This window comes from Bicyclus anynana, chromosome 2, assembly GCF_947172395.1.
Source record: "Bicyclus anynana chromosome 2, ilBicAnyn1.1, whole genome shotgun sequence".
NCBI lineage: Eukaryota > Metazoa > Arthropoda > Insecta > Lepidoptera > Nymphalidae > Bicyclus > Bicyclus anynana.
In genome coordinates, this window is record NC_069084.1 from 13201185 (window position 1) to 13222801 (window position 21617).

At 35.3% G+C, this 21617-nt stretch overlaps 3 protein-coding genes and 2 non-coding genes across 5 annotated transcripts; 1 reads left to right on the forward strand and 4 right to left on the reverse strand.

Moving 5' to 3' along the window:
* Positions 1-1656: 1656 nt before the first annotated feature.
* Positions 1657-17354, reverse strand: LOC112053386 (uncharacterized). The gene is made up of 20 exons (XM_024092787.2): positions 16944-17354; positions 16353-16534; positions 15950-16028; positions 15471-15701; positions 14281-14423; positions 13389-13515; positions 12713-12815; positions 11764-11880; positions 10951-11054; positions 10204-10320; positions 9392-9517; positions 8807-8914; positions 8255-8422; positions 7544-7639; positions 6875-6981; positions 4773-4920; positions 4308-4409; positions 3764-3895; positions 2934-3080; positions 1657-2102 (listed from the first exon to the last, which is right to left on the reverse strand). Exons 1-19 carry the CDS (start codon positions 17091-17093, stop codon positions 2940-2942), a joined length of 2481 nt encoding a protein of 826 aa, XP_023948555.2. The 5' UTR covers positions 17094-17354; the 3' UTR covers positions 1657-2102; positions 2934-2939.
* Positions 4481-4599, reverse strand: LOC112053395 (5S ribosomal RNA). Its single transcript, XR_002887380.1, has one exon. It is a non-coding gene; the product is annotated as a 5S ribosomal RNA (ribosomal RNA).
* Trnag-gcc (transfer RNA glycine (anticodon GCC)) lies at positions 5463-5533 on the reverse strand. Its single transcript has one exon. It is a non-coding gene; the product is annotated as a tRNA-Gly (tRNA).
* A 396-nt stretch (positions 17355-17750) lies between the features above and the next one.
* Positions 17751-18871, forward strand: LOC112053387 (peroxisome biogenesis factor 10). The gene has a single exon (XM_024092788.2). It carries the CDS (start codon positions 17982-17984, stop codon positions 18792-18794), a length of 813 nt encoding a protein of 270 aa, XP_023948556.2. The 5' UTR covers positions 17751-17981; the 3' UTR covers positions 18795-18871.
* On the reverse strand, positions 18838-21132 carry LOC112053388 (peptidyl-prolyl cis-trans isomerase FKBP1A). Its single transcript, XM_024092789.2, has 3 exons — positions 20973-21132; positions 20743-20903; positions 18838-20655 (listed from the first exon to the last, which is right to left on the reverse strand). The coding sequence occupies exons 1-3, from the start codon at positions 21007-21009 to the stop codon at positions 20527-20529; spliced, it is 327 nt and encodes a 108-aa protein (XP_023948557.1). The 5' UTR covers positions 21010-21132; the 3' UTR covers positions 18838-20526.
* Between the last annotated feature and the right edge of the window lie 485 nt (positions 21133-21617).

The following is a 21617-nucleotide window of genomic DNA, read 5'->3' on the forward strand; positions in this document are numbered from 1 at the left end:
TCGGGGAGTGCTATAGGCTATATTTTATATTAGTATGATATATATTCGCCGAGTTAACACAGTTTTTGTCATACAGGTCGGACCGAAAATCCTCTTAAGCAGACTTATTCGCATGCGCTGCCTTAACCATTGTGTAAAATTGAAATTAATGTATGGAGACTTTATGTATCTTTAAAAGTTCTACAAAAAAGTCCGCGACACCATATATCTATCTTCTATATATTAGCAGATATAGTACCTTTTGTGTTTTAAAAAATATAAATTTTATATACTTAGGTTTGCGTCATTATTTATGCTACTTAACTTAAATGCTTATCAAAATAAATTATTTAATAATCACAAGGATGTTATGGAGATAAGATTTGCCCTTTACAGTATGTTAATTAGTTAAATAGTTTCGGAGATAATACAAAATTTCTAAAGGACGCAGAAATTCCGCTACATGACGCTCACGCTTTCAATTACGTAGTTCCCATTCCCGTGTGAATATGGGGATCAAACATAGCCTATGACACTCGCAAATAACGTAGCTTTCTATTGGTAAAACAATTTTCCAAATCGGTCCAGTAGATCCAAAGATTACCTCCGACCACCACACACACTTTACCTCATTATAATTTTAGCATAGAAGTCTCTATTTCCCTTTGTCATCGCACCACGCTCATAGGGCTGGACCGATTTTGCTAAGGGTAGGGGTAAGGTAGGGAAGGTATAGGGTAGGGTAGGGTAGGGTAGGGTACGGGTAGGGTACGGGTAGAGTAGGGGTTGTGTAAGGGTAGGGGTAGGCTAGAGGTAGGGTAGGGGTAGGATAGGGTAGAGTAAGGGTAGGGGTAGGGTATGGGCAGGGTAAGGGGTAGGGAAAGGGAAGATTACGGGTAGCGTAGGGTACGGGTAGGGTAGGGGTAGGATACAGTTAGGGTACGGGTAGGGTAGGAGTAGCCTATTTTCTATTCTTTGTCTGTCTGTCTGCCTTTTTTTTGACCGGGCATCACGCTGAAACTACAGAATGAATTCAAATGATACTTAAGACGATTTGAGATCATAATACGTAGAAGGATAAAAGGATACTTTTTGCGAAAACAAAATCAGAAATGGGTGAAGTAGGGGTAGAATGTTTGTACGGAAAGTCCTTAATTTTTCTAGGTACATTTGTAAATGTAAAATGATAAGTGGACTATTTATTAGGTATAAGTTATAAAACTTGCAAATAGAATGTGAAATAGGGGTTGAAAGTTGACATCGATTTTTACGCGGACGAAGTCGCGGGCGTCCGCTAGTGTTTCGTATAAAGTCGGATTTATATTTGTCTGGCGTGACGTGTCGTGAACAAAAACATCAGAACAGAATCGGTGTCATACATTTTTTATGTGGCACATCAGAAGTCATCACGACATGTCACAACACCGTTTGCCATATATATAATGTATGATACCGATTCTGTTCTGATGCGTCTCGATAGGACATGTCAGACAAATATAAATCCGGCTTAACTCTCGCAAGTGCGTGTTTCTAATTCACCTCTATTTTTTCTCATTCTATAGTATAGTGTAAGACAGAGAGATAGAGGTGACACTAGCGACTCATTAAAACATCGTTACCGAATAGCACCTACCTACAGTTGTAGGGCAGTGGGTAGTACCAGCTAATAAAAATACATTTTCTTCATGTAGTTATTTATTCAGTTAAGTCAAATTAGTCCACAATTTCAATTTTAAAATTCATAATTACCATTTTAATTTCATATACATAATATGAAGACTATTAAAAGTTTGTTATCAAAATGTATAACGACATCAAAAATAAATTCATGATCAAAATGGTTGACAATAATTTTTGCTATTTGAACACATCAAACGAGTCAGTTCATTACAATATGTTTAATTAATTAATAATTTTACGGATTTATGATGAATATGTTGGTATTTTATTATTATTATTTATATCTGATATCGACAAATAAAATCCATTTAAAATTAATAATCTAATAATTACAATTCTAATTTATTCTGAAATAATGTAATAAAATTAGTATGAAAAATAGGTAAATCGAAGTTATTGAGATCCCTTGTATGCATATTACTCGTAGATCTTCCAGAGTGAAGCTGTAACAAGAATAATAATGATTAAGTATTAAGAAGCTTGATTATTGGGTGAAGGGTCCCATACAGAGAAGGCAGTTATTCTTGACACTGCACGTGTTGTAAAGAGGATTATGGAACTCTTAAGACTCTTGGACCACCGTTTACTTGAGCACCATTTTGAAACCAAAATTTTTGAATATATTTTTGACAAAACGAGTCAAAACGCTATCGGTATGATGGTCTATATTTAACAGTTTCATGACGTCACGTAAGCCCGTATGCAAACGGTTTAGTGTTTGACATAGTTATTGATTATTAATAAATGGACGACAGCGTTTTTGGCGTTTGGAAAAATTGAAAAATACATAATTTTAAATTATGATTTCAATTAAATCCTTAACTTTATTATATTTTGGACTCTTATTCCATATACTTTACAAAATTAATATTGATTATATTAAATTAAAATTGTTTATATCAAATTAATATTGTTCTAATATAAACGATATTAATTTGAACATCGTAAAGAAACCTAAAGAATTTTCTCGATTCTCTGAGTGTGTGAAGTCTGCCAATCCGCATTGGGCCAGCGTGGTGGACTGTCCTAACCCCTTTAATTCTGAGAGGAGACTCGTGCTCAACAGTGAGCCGAATGTGTTAACACACATTCGGCTCACTCTTCGTTCCCACGTTCACTGCAGCACTGATTTTTCTGTACTTTTCCCTGATGCGGAACGAGGTTGTTTGACCTCGTAACCGCGTGACCTCGTACGAGGTCAATTGACCTCGTTCCGCAGCGAACGTGTGAATGATGATGATGATATAAAATTTGATACGAATCATGCACATTACCTTCAGCTAGCTGGCGGGCGTGGAAGTGCTCTTGCTCATGAGCTTGGCGACCATCTCCTGCACGCGTTTCATTTCCTCCATCTGTGACGTCACCTGGTACAGCCTGTTCTCTCGCTCCACTACTGTCTTCTCCAACTGTTTTATCATCTGTCGATAAAAACAAAGTTTATTTGTATCTGTTTTAGTTAACGCTCGCTATATTACCATGGCCAATGTAGCCAAGGGGCAAGTCGATTCTCTTTCTACAAACGCTAACGCTACGAAAACTAGAAAAATGTATGGGAATGACAGATCCGATCGATGGTTTGATCACGTGATCTGTCGATATCAAATGCCTATACATTTTCGAAGCGAATTTTCGAAGCGTTTGCGATTCGAAAGCACATATCGTGTAAAGAGAATTAGACAAAATGACAAATAATAGCAGCAGAGTAGTCAGTCTTTTGTCCCAACACAACGAAAGAGATGACGATATTTCCGGTTGCGCTGCTAGTGGTTGACATTTGTCAACACGAGATACTTCGTTTCGTCGTATATCAGCTCTACTGATGTTGATTGATAATGCAGTCTAAGCCAATATCGAGTTTTGATTCACTAGAGTCGAACCCACTACCCTTCCAACCAAAAATGTCGTCAAAAGAGGTCGCATGCTTGACTTACAACACTGTCCTTGAGATGATATCTCTAGTTTGTAATCATTGAGGACCCATTAAGAATTTGTGTTGGTGAAGGAGTTTTCCATTTTGTACATTTTTTACGTATAGTGTATACCCTGATTGAAAACCTTGTGCAGACCATTCATGTGATGATGATCAGGTGGAATTGCTTACATTGTCCTTCTGTTCCACGTCGCGCCTCAAAGCGCTTTCAGCGGCTGCAGCCTCCTCCAGCTTCTTGTCTTTATGTTTGACTCGCTCCTCGAACTTTATCAGCACACTGGCTAGCTCACTGTTTTTGTTAGCCTGAAAAAAAAAAATTAAAAAAAAAACATAAATAAAATTTAAAAAAAAAACACTCGCCAAAATTTACTACCTGCTAATGATTGTTTCATTTTTCTATTTTTTTTTTGTTTTTTTTAGCTTAATATTGTATAAGTAACAGGATTATAATAACCAGTACACAGTAAAACCAACTGTGGTTTGTGTTGCATTATAATTAGGCTTAATTTCAATAATATGAGTGGAATAATAAACGAATAATAATAAAACATAACCCTTCTTGCAGTCGGGTAATAAAATAGAATAAAAAAAAAACACAATTTATATTTAAATACTATAGCTTGGCAAATAATTATTAGTCGTAACACTCCCGAAACTTTCCTCTTTCAGTCAAGTTCAATTATTATTTTTTTATTAATTAATATTGAATACACACCTGTTGTTCTAACTTCTTCTGCAGTGATCTATTGTCAAGTTCTAAATGTTTGTATCGTTCTTCCATTTCTCTCTCGCGAGCTTTCATTTCATTTTCTATATTCTGTGAACAAATCATTTTTTAAATGTTTACAAGATAATAACAAGATTTAAATAAAAAAGAAAAAAATAAAAAGCCAACATCACGCGGTGTTCCCAGGCGGTCACCCATCCAAGTACTGACCGCGCCCGATGTTGCTTAACTTCGGTGATCGGACGAGAACCGGTGTATTCAACATGGTATGGACGTTGGCGACAGACAAGACGAAAATATTAACCGTATTGTTTACAAAACAACAAATTAAATCAACAATATTCAGATATTTATCGAATAATAGTTAATTTAATTACATAATAATCTTTTTCTTTAATTTAAATACATTTTTTTTTATTTTTTTAATTATCTTTAATATTGGAAAATACATACAGCTATTTGGGACCGGAACTCTTTCTGAAGGGCGTCTTTTTGGTTTTCTTTGTCGAGCCTCTCGCCTGCTAGTTTAGCTCGAAAACTTTGTAACGTTTTCTCTGCATCTTCCAGTTGTTTATGTAATTCTTCTATTGTCTTTTTATACCTAAAAATTATAAAAAAAAAAATTTAATCAAAAGAAATGGGGCGGGCCCTAATGTGGGACGCTACATGCGTCGACACATTAGCACCGTGTCATATCAGGGAGACAGAATCAAGACCGCCGCAGCAGAAAAAGCTGAAACCGGTAAGTGACTCAAGTATGCCTCTCTGACAGAGAGTTACATATTTGTACCTTTTGCCGTGGAGACCCTTGGGCCATGGAGTCGCAGTGCCAAAAAATTTTTCCGTACTATTTCACCGCGGCTTGTTGCCTCGACTGGTGACAGAAGGGCTGGCTCATTTTTTGCGCAAAGGATCAGCCTGGCTGTCCAGCGCGGAAATGCAGCCAGTATTCTTGCCACCATTCCACGTGGGCATGATTTGTATAGTTATTAGGATAAGTTAGCTTAAGTTCCTTATTGTATTCTTTCTCAATATAAAAAAAAAAAAAAAAAAAATCAAAAGAATATCTTAAATACTACTAATGTTTAATGATTAAATAGTTCAAATTTTTAATTCCTTCCTTAGAAGAAATTAAAAAAATCGTGCATCGACCGGGAATCGAACCCGGGCCGCCCGCGTGGCAGGCGAGCATTCTACCACTGAACCATCGATGCTCATAGTACATTGACGAAAATAGTGTTCGGAAACAACTATTAAATACAATTCATGATAAGCAGAAATCAATAACATGAAAATTTCTTAATCTGTGAAACCAAGCGTATCTGAGAGATAACAAAATTTAAGTTAAGCGACTATTTGACCGCGGTTCTACTTTTGGGTGTGTCCTATGTTTAAATCGATTTCACGCGTTAGCAACAATAAATATTATTAAAAAAATAACTTAACGCGTAGTAAATAAAATAATTTTATTTACTTTTAATGACTAAATAATCTCGTGACGTCATCGCACATATAAAAATACGAGAAATAGTTGTTTCTTAAAACTCCAATATTTATCAATTTTAAACCTTATTTTACATTGTTGGATCAAAGACAAGCATAAAAAATAATATAGATTTTTTTAAATAAAAACGTAATTAAAATTACCCAGCACTTAACTAACTAAAAGCTTTGTTTCGTGTTACTGCTATTGGACTAGCTGTTGGAAGATTACTTTATCTAGATATACTAAAATAAATGTACTTATGAGTACACAATACACATATCACTACTTAGACTCAAAGGAAGCGTGTGTTATGGGTGCTAAGATAGCGATATCATATTATATTATAAATTAGTTAAATTACATATAAATACACCCAAAGACGGGAATAACTCCCATGCTCATCACACAAATGTTATCCAGTAGTGGGAATCGAACCCACGACCGTGGTTGCAGAGAGCAGGGTCACTACCCACTGCGCTGCCGTCAAATAGTATTACAGTAGAACCCGTTTAATACGATTTCGGACCCAACTAAAAACGCGTCTTAGACGGGAAAGCGTATTATACGGGATATGGATGAAATTACTGTATTTGGTGTAAAGACTAATTATTCTACTTTAAGTAATCACTTATTCTGGTATGACAAAAATATTTTGATGCATTAGTAATTACGAAATTTTATTGAATACAATATTATTACGAAATTTTATTAAACACAATAAAATTTAATTTTACTTTTGCAGTGCATCTTCAAAATTTTCAGTTTAGAATCGCATCATGTCAAGGGTCGTTTGCTGTCAGGGTCATTCAGTTCTGTAAGATATCATAGTCTTGACCTGCAACCTTGTTTAAGGACCTCTATGATGTCCTGATATGTATGTTGTAATTTATTTGTCGCATTTGGAATTACACGCGTGTGACATGTAGGCGTATTAAACTGGATGACGAATCGTATTAAGCGTTAGGAAATGTATGAAAACATGTCTCAAGTTGTATAGGGACTGGCGTAAAATGACATATTAAGCGAGAAATCGTGATCGTCTTAAGCGGGTTCTACTGTAGTTGTTTACTTCTCGTTCTGCATCTGCGTAGTGTAGAGAACGTCTTGCTGCGACGTGTTGGTGGCCTGCATGAGAGCCAGCGCGTGTTGCAGCGACGCCGTGTGCTCCGTGGCGCTCTGAAATGACAAAGATTCATTGATACAAGCCACGAATGCTAAACATCAACTAATTTTTCAAATCAGTTCAGTAGTTTCAGAGCCTATTCAATACAAACAAACAATTGAAACTATGTATTTAAAAACATGGGAAGTATTTTTTTTTTAATTAGGTCATTGTGACTTTAGAGCCGTGATAGCCCAGCGGATATGACCTCTGCCTCCGATTCCGGAGGGTGTGGGTTCGAATCCGACCCGGGGCATGCACCTCCAACTTTTCAGTTGTGTGCATTTTAAGAAATTAAATATCACGTGTCTCAATCGGTGAAGGAAAACATCGTGAGTAAACCTGCATACCTGCATATCTTAATTCTCTGCGTGTGTGAAGTCTGCCAATCCCCATTGGGCTAGTGTGGTGGACTATTGGCCTAACCTCTCTCATTCTGAGAGGAGACTCGAGCTCAGCAGTGAGACGAATATGGGTTGATGACGACGATTGTGACTTTGTGTTGCATCCAGTCTTTTGACCAACATCTTTGTGAAATGTTTCTGGGTGCGAAAACATTACCATTGTATATCTGACCTGTAAAGTGACAGCATGTGAGTGAAGTCGCTGCTCCAAACACGTTAATTTGTATCCGTACAATTCCATGGCGCTCGATGTTGCTATGTCGTTGATCTGTAAAGAATATACCATTTTTATATATTATTTATAAAATTAATAATATTGACGTTAGCAAAAGAAATATAGTAGGTACTAGGCAACTAAACATTATTTACTAAAAAGACAAAGCATCATGCTTAAATGATGACAAGCCATCATTTTAGGCCATTTTTGTTCACTACACACAACTATAAATTTAAATCGTAATACACACGTGTAATTTCAACTCAATGAAACATCGATTCTATTAGACGAAGTTTTTTAACACGTTAGATCGTGATTATATACTTTTGACAGAAGGGTAACGTCTAGGCAGGTCCTATGGTAATTGGTCTGAGACGATAACTGTTAAGTAGCCAATTTCCAAAACCGATAGCCTACATACCTTCCCAGCCTGTAGGGCCTCGTTGAGCCTGCTGTCTATGCTGTTGATGGCCATATATCCTGCGACCTTACACCACACACATAAATTTAAATCGTAATACACACACACATTAACATTGATTCTATAGACGCAGCTTGTAAACACATTAGATCGTGATCATATACTTTTGACAGAGGTGTGACGTCTAGGCAGGTCCTATGGTAATTGGTCTGAGACGAAAATGGTCATGTAGATAGCCTTCATACCTTCCCAGCCTGTAAGGCTTCGTTGAGCCGGCTGATGAGGCTGTTGATAGCCAGCTCCTGACTGGGCGCGAGGCGCTCCGCCCACACGCTCTCGCTGTCCGTGTCCACTCGTCCCGACACGCTCTCGACACTTATGTCCGACGCGTTGTGGACACTTTCGCCGAAAATCTATAGTCAAAGTCAAAGTCAAAGTCAAAGTCAAAATTCATTTATTTCAAACTCGAAAATTTAAAATTAATGTTACGAGGGTTCCAAACGCGCCTTGGTCCGAGAAGAGCCCATTATAATAACTTTAAATAGTTAAAAAAAACTAAAAAACACACTTTTAGCACGCACTAAAAATTACAAATATTGAACTTAAGTCACGGGACTATTTTTTTCGTATTCCTGACAGCAAACCCTTTGTGTAAAAAATGTAGTTGCGCCGTTAAAGACTAACAAACATCCATACAAACTTTCGCATTTATAATATTAGTAGAATATATGTCAGTTCAGAGCCAATCTTTTTGGAAAAAAAAAGTATTTGCCATTAGCAAAAAAAGTATTTGTTACCTGATTCATCTGGTCGACGGGGAAGTAGTGATGCTTGATTATTTGCAACATTTGTTTCCGCCGCGTGCCGTTACTACTCGTCATACACGAGCACAGTAGTTTCCTGACCTGTGTGATTTAATAACTAAATAAATTTATATTATTTATTTTAAAATTTATTTATATTAAAATAAATTTGGTCCAAAAATATCTAATAAATATAAATAGAAATTAATATCAATTTGAGAGTAAAAAATTGAAGATTGTAAATGGGACTAAAACTATTGTAGTCAAATATTTATGTATTTGACTACAGTTGTAACTAAAATGGAATTCATAATTAATTATTATAAATATATTTTTTTAATAAGCTTATTGAGTCGACAAACTTCCACAAAATCTTGAATCTACACAGTACCTTCCTCATGAATCACTCTAAGGTGAGAACTGCATGAGCATTTGTTGTTTAGTTTCCAAGTTTATGCCCAAAAGACAGACAAACGGCATCCTGACCTTGATCATAAATAATTGGCAGGGCATTGGCGAATCATTGCTAAAAGCGATATTGATGACGAAGACCTAATTCCTGTGGAAAGCTGGTAAGACCTGATGATGAGCCAGCATCCTCGAGAAAGCAGCCTCCCAGTGTCGCGAGAGCGGCGCCAGCGCCAGCCCCGCGCGACATGCCAGCACCACGCACTGCGCACCTGTCTCCACTCCTACGGGACCGTTCTGGAAACATTGTTAGTAGTATCAGTCCTTGGGTTGAGGAACAAAATATTTATTCATGACCTGCTTAAACTTTCATCATCATCAATAAAAATCCATATTCGGCTCACTGTTGAGAACGAGTTTCCTCACAAAATGGACCACTCATTGGCAGACTTCACAGACATATAGAATTGAGAAAATTCTCAGGTATGCAGATTTCCTTACTATGTTTTTCTTTCACCATTTTCATTTCAAATCATTTCATATTTAATTTTTTATACGAGTAATGCACATAACTGATTTTTAAATAATAAAACTTTAACAAACACATTGTTTAGTCTCCTTAAACAGAATATTCGATTACTTGATAGATGTTTTAGTATTCGGCTGATCTTTTTTTTAAAATCTATTCTTTTTAGATATTTTTTTATTAAAAAAAAAGTTTAGTTTTAACAAATGAATATGAATGAACATAACTCCATCTTTTAGGAAAGTAGAAGTTGTTGACGGTTTTTTTATACCATTCAACTACATAAACATGCATTTTTAGGGAGATCATTTACACAAACAATTACAACGAAGAAACATCGATTCTATAGAAAGTTTTTATAAGCGTATTAGATTGTTGATCTTATACTTTGATAGAGGGGTATCGTCTAGCGAGTCAGGTCCCTATCTAATTTGTCTGAGGCTGATAATTTAAATACCTGTGACGTGTACTGCAGAACTGCGTACAAAGTGTCCTCAAAGGAATCCGGCGTCACCTCGTGCAGAACGCGCTCCTGGGTGTCGCTGGACTCGCACAGAGCGCCCACCACTTGTAGCTGGAGATGTAATATATAACACAATAATACACTAGTCTACACCCAGCGGTTTCACACGCGTAGTGTCCGTACCCGTGACAATACGGGGATAAAATATAGCTTATGACACTCACAAATAATGTGGCTTTCTAGTAGTAAAAGAATTTTCAAAATCACTTCAGTATATCCATTTATTATTATTACCCCTTACAATACCAGACATTTGTTTCACCCTGACCAGTGTGGATTCAAAAAAGGTAATAAACCATTGATATATTATTACAAATTTTTTGTAATATTATTTCAATGAAATGGAAAATTTCTTAAAATGCTATTGGTATGTTCTATAAAATTGTCCTAAGCATTCGATTGTGTTGACGATAACACTCTTAAGGTAAACCACTATCGCATCCCACTATCGTATCAAAAATGTTGCACACCTCTTATCTCAGTGAAAGAACTCAAAAGGTATATATATATTACAGAGTCGCGCGGTTTTTCTACCATAATAGGCGTCCCACAGGGTCCAACTCTGGGTTCTTTTGTATTCTTAATATACATAAACGACTTACAACATTAGGTATGTCTGATACAACATTATGCATCTGTGAGTTTTTACTATTTGCTATATGATTTCATAATATTGCTTACCCATTGCAACCCAGCTTTCCCTGGTTCTAAAGCAGGCGGTACTAGGAGTGCTGGGAGCCCGTCACTGATCACTGAAGTCAGTTCTCGAGGAAGTGTACCCTCGTCTGAAAATTGTCTTGTAATGATTACATACATATCACTGGGATTAAAAAAAACTGGCATTACGGCGGATACTAACATGTCACAGATCCATATAGCTCTTATTAATTGATATCGATATATTTCGGACACTTATTCCATGTACTACATGATATTAATATTGTTTAAATTAAAATTGATATGAGTCAACTACCCCATTCAGGCTGACTTTCTGATAAGCCAGGTTGTTAAACGTTAAGTAACTTTAGTTCAATATTGGATAGAAGCAGGCGTTACTTTGCGGAAGTTCATCATGATTATATAATGATTTATTTATTTTGCTATCATCCGCGAAAAGTCGACGAACCCATGCGACAACGTCACCCAGGTCCGACAAAATACTCTCTACGTACGTTTCACCCCGAAACCGGAGCATCCTCAGATGTTGACTCTACAACGTGCAATTGATCTGAGGATGATGTTGATCCTCATCTTTTCGCGGATGATAGCAAAATAAATAAATCATTATATAACTCTAGTTCAATTAATTCTCGGCCTAAACATTCCATTGTATGCCAGAGCTTCATGAATAGCCTAGGCGGTCTATTACATGACCATTTCGCCCTGTGAGTTCTGACATAAATACTACTTGTTCCAATTTAAAATACACAAAAACCAAAACGTATCCAAGTTGACAATCAAACTCAGGATCTCATTAACAAAGCATCAATTTACCTCTGTATTGCGAAACAATGGCGGCGAAAAGCTCCAACGATTCCGGCAAACAGTTCCGAGCAGACTTCATACAGAGGCAGACCAGCTGGCAGTGGAGACTTCGAAGTGAATACAAATCTGAAAAAGAGAAAAAAATCTTACCTAACTACTAGTAATGTAGACCAATAGCAGCGGAAGAAAACAAACGCCTATTTTCTTTGTGTTATGTCAAAAGAGACTCGAGCGATATTTTCTATTCCTAGGGTTAAATCTGTGCCGTGGTGCTCCTGTCATGTCATACAGTAGACCTAACATACAACCCACGACATGTCCTGTGAAGACAAAATGACAATTGAGCTGCTGCACCAAAATATTGCCCTCTCTTTCTTCTTAAAGCAACAAAAAAGGGAAGGATGTTTCCGGTTCGGCACTATTGGTCGTCATATGTTAGGTCTTGAGTTCTATTTTAGATCACACTAGTAGACGCCGCGCGGTTTGGGTTCCCGTAGGAATACGGGGATAAAATATAGCCTATAGCACTAGGGAATAATGTAGCTTCCAACAGTGAAAGAATTTTCAAAAGTAGTTTCAGAGTCTAATAAATGCAAACAAACAAACCAACAACAATCAAATATCTTTATAATATTAGTATAGATATACAAATACTACTAATATTATAAATAGTATGTATGGATGTTTGTTACTTCAACTGAAAATCAGTGCTGCATCCCTTTTTTTTTTGAACATATGCGGCAAAATGCTGAGAAGAGAAACCTTTTTCTAGGTTATGCCACATATTACAGGGAATTCTTTAGTGCTCCACTGTTTGAGTGGACAGTTAAGCCATAATATGTTATAATTTAGATTTAATGTGATATGTGGCATTACTTAAAAATAAAGATCTTTTCTTTCTTTCTTTGAACTCTTTTTGTAAAAACTAAAACTAGAGAATGTTTTTTTTCTATCTTACCTAAATTAATTAAAACAGTAATGAACTTGAGTACATGTTGTAGACAACTGGTTTCTGGCTCAGCCATGTCGGTTGGTGTAATTTTGCATAACTCATTGATATTCTGGAAGAACAAAATAATATTGATTTATATAGTTATTCTATTTCAGGAAGACAGTTTGGATTTTAATGTAGTAGTACGGAAATAACACTATGCGTTATTGTGTAACCATAGTCAACTCAAGTTTAAATAGGACAGGATATAGGCTCTTCTAAGGACTTCCATGCATCAAAGTCTTGAGGATCGTCACTGAGGAATTTTGTATAATTCGTTATCAACCCATATTTGGCTCACTGCTAAGCTCGGGTGTCCTCTCAGAATGACAGGGGTCAGGCCAACAGTCCACCACACTGGACCAATGTGGATTGGCAGACTACACACACACATTAAAATAATAAAAGTATGATCATGAAAAAATAAAATTTGTTCTATTAAAGGAGAGGCTCTATTTTGAAAATTAAAATTAGATCATGTTGCCATTTCTAAAAAAGGATAATCCTTTATAAATGGGGTTTAAATCCATTACATATAATCTGTCATATTAGCAATTACTTAAAATAGGTAATTCATTATTTGAAGAATTAAGAAAATTCTCTAGTATGCAGGTTTCCTCACGATGTTGATTATAATATTTACCTTCAATGATTCTTGAAGTGCTGTTGAAAAGTCTGGGTATGTGAGTACAAAACTTTTGATGTCACTGTCTGAGCACAGATCATTGATGAATGTGTATGCATGTAGCAACTGTGTTGGATCTCTTTCACTGCAAAACAAGATAAATTAATTATTAAAATATCTACAGCAAAACAAAAAGATTTTTAAAATTGGTTAATAAATGTCGAAGTTATGAGGTTACAAACGTTAAAAAAGAAAACAAACATACGCGTCAAATTAAGAATCTACTCTTTTTTTTGATAAATGAAAAAATCAAGACCCAATTAAATTCAAAGTTGAATTTAATTGGGTCTTGATTTTTTCATCAATCAATTAAATTCAAAGTTGAATTTAATTGAGATGCTTGCTGATGTACCTACTGGGTACAATTTAATTTAAAAATGAAATTAACAGCTAAAATATTTAAAAAAAAAATTGTGGAAATTGTCACATAAAGTGAATTACACATAAAGTGACTTGCAGTTTTACCTGTACAGTAGAACTTTTTAGTTAAATCGTCTGTGTGTAATCAGTCAGTTTTAACTGTGCATTTTTTTCTAACAATTCCTTTTGATTGAAATTTCGATTAGATAAAACTGTACAGTCAAAACTGAAGATCTATATAGCCCAGTATATTTAGACAGACAGACAAAATACTCGCTTTCTTTTACATTAACAGTAACATTGTTTACATACTGTGCACTATGGGACCGGGTATGGGCAAGTTCGTTGATGACACTCCCATGATATGCGGGCGACGGGGGGAAAGTCGTGGGTTTTTCATTCATAGCTCCCCAGCCCGCGCGGACCATCGAGAGTGTTACGAACGAAGTTGCCAAGCTATAAAACAGGCTGATAATTACAAAACAATTACACAATAGCTTTGTTGAATGTCTTCATGCTGCAGGACAAGTAGCTGTGTGTGACGTCAGGCTGCCTCGTGTTGGCCGACCCGCGCGTGCTGTTCGACAGACACAGCAGCAAGCGGCACACTTCCACGCCTCCGTAACCTCCATCCTGTAATATGTTATTACTATTGTTCATCATCATCATTAGCAACCCATATATTCAGCTCACCGTTGAGCACGAGTTTCCCCTAAGAGTGAGAGGGGTAATATTCTGCCACGCTTTTTTTTGACGGCCTCCGTGGCGCAGTGGTATGCGCGGTGGATTTACAAGACGAAGGGTCCTAGGTTCGATCCCCGGCTGGGCCGATTGAGATTTTCTTAATTGGTCTAGGTCTGGCTGGTGGGAGGCTTCCGCCGTGGCTAGTTACCACCCTACCGGCAAAGACGTACCGCCAAGCGATTTAGCGTTCCGGTACGATGCCGTGTAGAAACCGAAAGGGGTGTGGATTTTCATCCTCCTCCTAACAAGTTAGCCCGCTTCCATCTTAGATTGTATCATCACTTACCATCAGGTGAGATTGTAGTCAAGGGCTAACTTGTAAAGAATATAAAAAAAAAAACGCTGGTCCAATGAGGATTAGCAGTTTTTACATACAAAGAGAACTAAGAAAATTATCTGGCATGGACAATGTTTTTCCTTCACTGTTTGAGACACGTGAATTATTAATTTCTTAACATGCACATAACTGAAAATTTGGAGGTGCATTCACTCCGAATCGAAAGCAGGTGTCATAGTCACTGGGTTATTATGTCCTCAACACTACTGTTGTTACTCTTATTAGATCTATATACTCTAGATAATAATAATATGATTATTATTAGTCTATACTACAGGATAATGGCATAGCCCACGTCCGCCGCCAACTGGGACGAAATGTATGGCCAGGTAGACGCTGTGCCTCCGCTTTTTAAATCTCTGATAAATTTTTTGTACTATAATATGTATGTACTTTTTATACATATTAACCATCCCTTTTTTTATTAACCTTAAAGCTACAGAAGTTCCAGAGATTACCATACAATACCATAAACTACCTCCTCCTCCTACTTTATAATTAAATCCATGGTTCCCAAATGATTTGTAAAAAAAAACTAAATTTCACGCTGACAAAGTCGCGAGCGTTCGCTAGTATTATTATTAACAAGTGCAGATTACCTTCAAATTAATTAGGTGACCCACAAAATTTTTAGTGTCAACTGTCCTCATTAAAGCATAGATTGCAGGTAGATTCCCATAACACACATTGACTAATACTGTAAGTGATTTGTGGCCAATTGTCCTGTGCTGTGGCTCAGTCATTGGTTGAGTTATCCACTCTGTCAGCTGTTTCATTAGGCTAGGAAGGTAACATTCCTGCCAACTGATTTTAATACCATATGAGATGTCCTGCAAAAAAGATGGAAAATTATCTCATAAGGTATATCATTATTGCATTTGATAGATGTACAATACTACAACTTGGGCTTTTTGTAGGGACTTATAAACATAACAGTCCTGAGCCACCTGCAACCAGAGCCTCTCTGTGACACATTTCTGTTAAATATTATTAATTTAACAAGCTAAGATATTCTAAAAAATATGTATATTTTAATAAGCATGCTTATTTAGGCTTGTGAAAGAAAACATGCTTATACCTGCATCACTGTCAGAAGTTTTATTTTCTTTTCATTTGACACTGTATCAGATAGTAACCGAGCTAAGATTGGCATAAATCTGAAAGTAATACAAATATTGTGTATAAATGGTGAATCAATGTTAGAGATGCTAGAGATGTTTAGTTTTATTGAATCAAAATCACTAAAAAAACCTGTATAGTCAAAACTGACTGACACTACACACGTCCCATTTAACTGACTTGACAGTTTGACTGTTCAGTTATAACTGCACATCTGAACTTAAGTCCGTACCTACATAAGATTACTTGAAATTAATGGTTGATGATTTTGTACCTACATAAGACTACTTGAAATTAATTAATTTCATTAATGTACAAATCAAAACATTACATATAAGCCTGTAAAAATAAATAATACATACTTGTAAGTGTGAGTAAGGGCATGCCTTGCGCTAGGCTCAGTTGACGCCCGAGCGAGCACTGCTACACCGGCCCAGTGCGGACCCCGTGCCTCTCGCATCACTCTCCACAGTGAACTGAAGAATGCACAAACTTCTATACGACCGGCTGAGAATATTGATAAATCACACGACGAAGCTATTAACTGCAAAGTAACAATAAATATTACATGTATAATTAAATAATATGAAACCCATTAACATTTGTTTTTTTTTTGGTGATAAAGAGAATATTAAATAAAAATAATATATATTCTATTACTGATTCCTTTTAAATTTTTATAGCACTGATTGCTCCAATTTAAGGGTCTCTAGGACTCGAAAGTATTGTCATGTTAAAAAGAACGATTAATATTACAATCAATTGAATATCCAGGGTCAAGGGACCTAAATTTTAAGTGACAATAAATGAAGAACTTTCAGTACAAATACCAGATAATACAGCATAACTATCATCTTTTTTAGAAGAATTTGGAAATTTGGAAAGAAGAAAAGGAAGATAGAAGTTTGTCTTGTTGTGATAATAAATCTAATACCAATCTTTACAAAACTTACCCCCAAGTTTCGGGTCATCATATTAACAGCTGATTCACTATGAGTAACTTCAAAATCACGTGCGGCATTCACAAAAGCCTTTAAATTGACGAACTTTGCACCGTCTGGATAGTTTTTAACATTATTTTCTTCTACACCGTCCACTTCCATTGTATAGTTTGTAAACTTGTAAACAAACTCACATTCAGAACAAACAAACACGTTAATATGTTGTTTGATAAAACAACGTCAAAAAATAACCGATATTATTTCTCTGCCACTATCATTTCAAATACAATAATATGTATCATTATTATACATATTAGGGTAATAAAGTTTCTAAATTACTTCGAACTTCGAAGTAGTATTCCTCCGGATTTTAATAAATAATTTTAATAAAAAATTTTAAATTTTGAAATTCAACTGTTTTCATAACAACAGATTAAAATTAAAATAGTTGTATGTTGGTACTAATAATTTACCTTGGCTGTATATAAGAAGCTTAGCTGTATACAAAATAAAAAGATCAATCTAATAGTGAGACTGGACCGATTCATGTCCAATTGGTTGTAAGCTGTGAGCTGAGCTATCTTCTGTTTCGTTTCGTTCAGTACAGTTGCTGTTCTGTTTCATAAGGTTTCCTTGTTTTTATTGGTTTAGGTATGTATTATAAACATAGATAAAGAGAAACGACTTTTCTAAACGCGATAATGCACCCTCTATAATTTATGGGGATCGTTTACCGAGGCAGATCCTTAAATATTTTGTCCAAGTCAAAATGGGAGAACTCAGACCATAGACACAGCACAGACGTCAAATATGTAACTCAGAGCTGTGTCTCTCTCACAAAATTAAAAAGAAAAACCATTAAAAAAAAATTTAAATATTGGCAAAAATTTTCAAGAACTTTTGTAATTTTGTATAATAATATTCGAATGGAGATCAATTGAGATTTTCCAATTTTGTATTTGATTTGGTGTTACAAAGTTATTAGTGCCCTCGCAAAAAAATAATCTATTTTAACTTTCACTTTAATATTAAATTAATAATTTAAATATCATGGCTTTACCAGCGGCACAACCAGCTGAAGTTCTGCGGGCATACCAAAAAGATGATCTCTACGAGAAACAACTTGCAGGTTCCCTTGCCAGACTTGTACCTTCTTATCATGCATCAAAAGCTATACCTATATCCTCATTACTTTATAAATCATTCACAACGCTCAAGGACTTGCAAACTTTGGGAGAAGAATATTCTGGAATTGTTCAAGTTGATGACACATATCACCGACTACCTTCATTTAGCAATCGGCTTTTTAGCATTTTACTCTCAGCATCTGGAGAAGACTTAACTCGAAGGTTACTTGGACATATGGAAAAGCAAATTGTACAAAATTCATCCCTGAAGCCGCAAGCTCAAAATGTAATTCTAGTTATATTGAAAACACTTAATCATGTTGTTCCACAAATTGAAAGTATACATCGAGCGCTATCATATATAAATGGAGGTCCTTTGCAAATTGGTAAAACAGTTACTGGTATTGATTATGTACATGTACGACCAGCTGCAGCAGCATTTTATGCTCATTTAAGGTTATTAGGCATAGTCACCTTGATACATGCTTTTATATCATGTGGACAAAGTTTATACCAAGCTAAGAAGCATATGGATGACATGTCAGACTTTCCTAATGAGATTGATAGTACCAAATCTTGTATTGCATGCTTAGAAGAGATAGTTCAGCCTTGTGTACTACAATGTGGCCATCTATTTTGCATGCAATGCTGTTATGGTGCATTAGAAAACTGTCCTTTGTGTCGTTCTCCATTTACTAAGAATACTGTTGTGCCTCTGATGAATTACAGGCCATAACCAAGAAAATATAAGGAACTGGTTATATTGTATAGAATAATAATTTATATTTGGGTAATAAATTTTATTTTTGTTAACATTTTTTTCATATTATTAGGAATATCTTTATTATATAGTAAAAAACATACATACAGCCGAACATAGAACCTCTTGCTTTTGGAAGTTAGTTACTTAATAAAACAAATGTCACTTCCTACATTTGTATGCTTAGAACTTTTAAACACCACAACAGATTTTAATGCTATTTTCAACTTTTCAACAATAGAAAAGTGATTCAAAAAAAAAGGTTATATTTTGAAGTGCAATAAAAGGAGTCATTGTTCAAGGTTTTCACACAGATGAAGTCCAGTTTGCTAATAGAAGTAAATCACGAATACAGAGTCACTGGAAACATGGCAATCCCTTTAAGGGATGATAGTAAGGATCATTGGCTAACAAATTGCATTAGGTTATATGGGGCAGATATGTACCAATTTTGAAGAAAAACCTTTTATCTTTTTTTTAAAAGAAATATGGGATACTCTACTTCAAAGTGGATTATAAAATAAAACTCATGTATTTAGTGGTTGTTTTTGCACCTACTACCATTTGATAGCTAATGATCCCTATTATCACCTCTTAAAGGGATGTTCCTATAGTGGGATCCTATAGTGGGATGTTTCCAGTGAGTCTGACCCTGTATTATTACAATTTAATTCAGTCAAACATACAAAAATTTCAAGTAAGAAAGCAAAGTTAGTAATTCAAAGCAGTATTTCCAACACCAATGTTAATATTAAATCAAAGTTATACAAACTTAAATGATCATGTTTTTGATTTTACTTGAGATTTTTAAATAAAAATATATATTTCATCATAATCTTAAACATCAAAAACAACAGAATATAACAAATGCATCAGTTGTGAAATATTATATAACAAATAGTGTACAAACTATGAATATGTAGTCCTGAATTAATATTTAATAGAAAATTCAAAGAATTATGATTATACACAAAACTGGAGAAAAATTGATAAAACCACAACACCTATAAAGCTCAAAAAAAGTGATTTAATAGGCAATGCAGATAATTATTTAAAAGAATTCAAGAATAAAATGTAAGTTAATATAACTTACATTTTAAAAATCTGTGATCCTTTAAAACTAGTGTTATATAAACAATTATAGTATGCACCAGACGTCTAATCCAGTCTGATATTAATATATTAATATTCTAAACTGTGCAGCTTTTAAAACCCAACTGGATTTGTAGTATACACCTTAACTATAGTGTACTCTAAGTACAACATCATCATCTTTCATTAACAGCTGATGGATGTCCACAGCTAGACATAGACATCTAGCATGGACTTTCAAACACCACTGCATCTAGCCGCCAATATCCAACAGCTCCCTGCAACCCTCTTTATATCCTCGGCCCATCTAGTGGAGGGTTCACCAACACTGTGCTTTCCGGTGTGGGATTGCCAGTCCAGCACATTCATTGGCTCTTCAAACTGTGCCCAGCCCATTGCCACTTCAGCTTTGTGACTCTCTGAGCTATGTCAATGACAGTTTCTACTGAGGATCTTCTCATTTCTGATTCAATCACACAGAAAAACCCCAAGCATAGGTTGCCTCTAAGTTGGGTGCATACTTTTTACCTGATCGCTGATCTTTAGATTATGTATAATAAATAAATATTTTAAGGCTTTCGGATAATTGTCAAATTATATTAATGGCAAGGCTAGTTTATTCTACTCTTAAAAGTTCTACATCAAATATTAAGGTTGCATTTGGTGGAATTACACCAGGATGTCCACGAGATCCATATGCAAAGTCAGGTGAACATGTTAGTTTTGCACGTTCCCCTACTGACATCTGTAATAAATATAAATAAAATGGTTTAAACCACAATTATTCATAATTGAAATACCATAAACTATTCACAATAAGCAAACCACCAACCTTAGATAAACCTTGATCCCATCCTTTAATAACATCACCTTTACCTAATGTAAACTTAAATGGTTGTCCACGATCCCTCGATGAATCGAACTTCTTTCCATTCTGAAGAGTTCCTGTATAATGAACTACTACTGTTTGACCAGGTTTTGGGTAGGTGCAACCTAAAATGAAATTCGGTTCGTGTTATGGTCTGTTTTTCTTCTCATTTTATGAAAACTAACATTAAATACCATTTCCAGGTGAAATTGTTTCTACGTCAACGCCCATATTTAAAAATGTATTTATGTGGGAAACTGAAAATAAAATTCACGTGGAAAATAATATTTGTTGCTGGATATATTTTATATTCCTTTATTATTTTTCAATGTTTGACCACAGACGACAAATTACAAATGAAAGGAATAAATGAAATGAAGTGGAGTGGAGTCTATGGAAATGAATATGATGACATTATAAGTAATCTGTGGAATGGACAGACAATTTGACGTTCGGTTACATACACTGATACACCACAGCATCATTTGACGTTTGTGAAAATAACTCTACGAGCCGTAATGTTTAGTAATTAAAAAAAAATAAGTTGATTTGATTTGATTACATTTTTAATTCATCCAGGGTTCCCAACTTAGGGGTTTTCCCCCCAGATTTAGGGGGCAAATAAGTGAAATGGGATTTTTTTAGGGGTCTGAAATTTTTAGGGGTATTTTCAGGGATTTTTTGACTTTTTCGATATTTTTAAAATGATGATAATTTTAATATTTCTTTCTTGACCTAGCGACTTATAACGATATATAATACGTTATTCTACAACCACTCTGAAGCAACTGGCGGCAATTTTCATCAAATAAAAAAAAATTGTTAAATTTATTCATTGT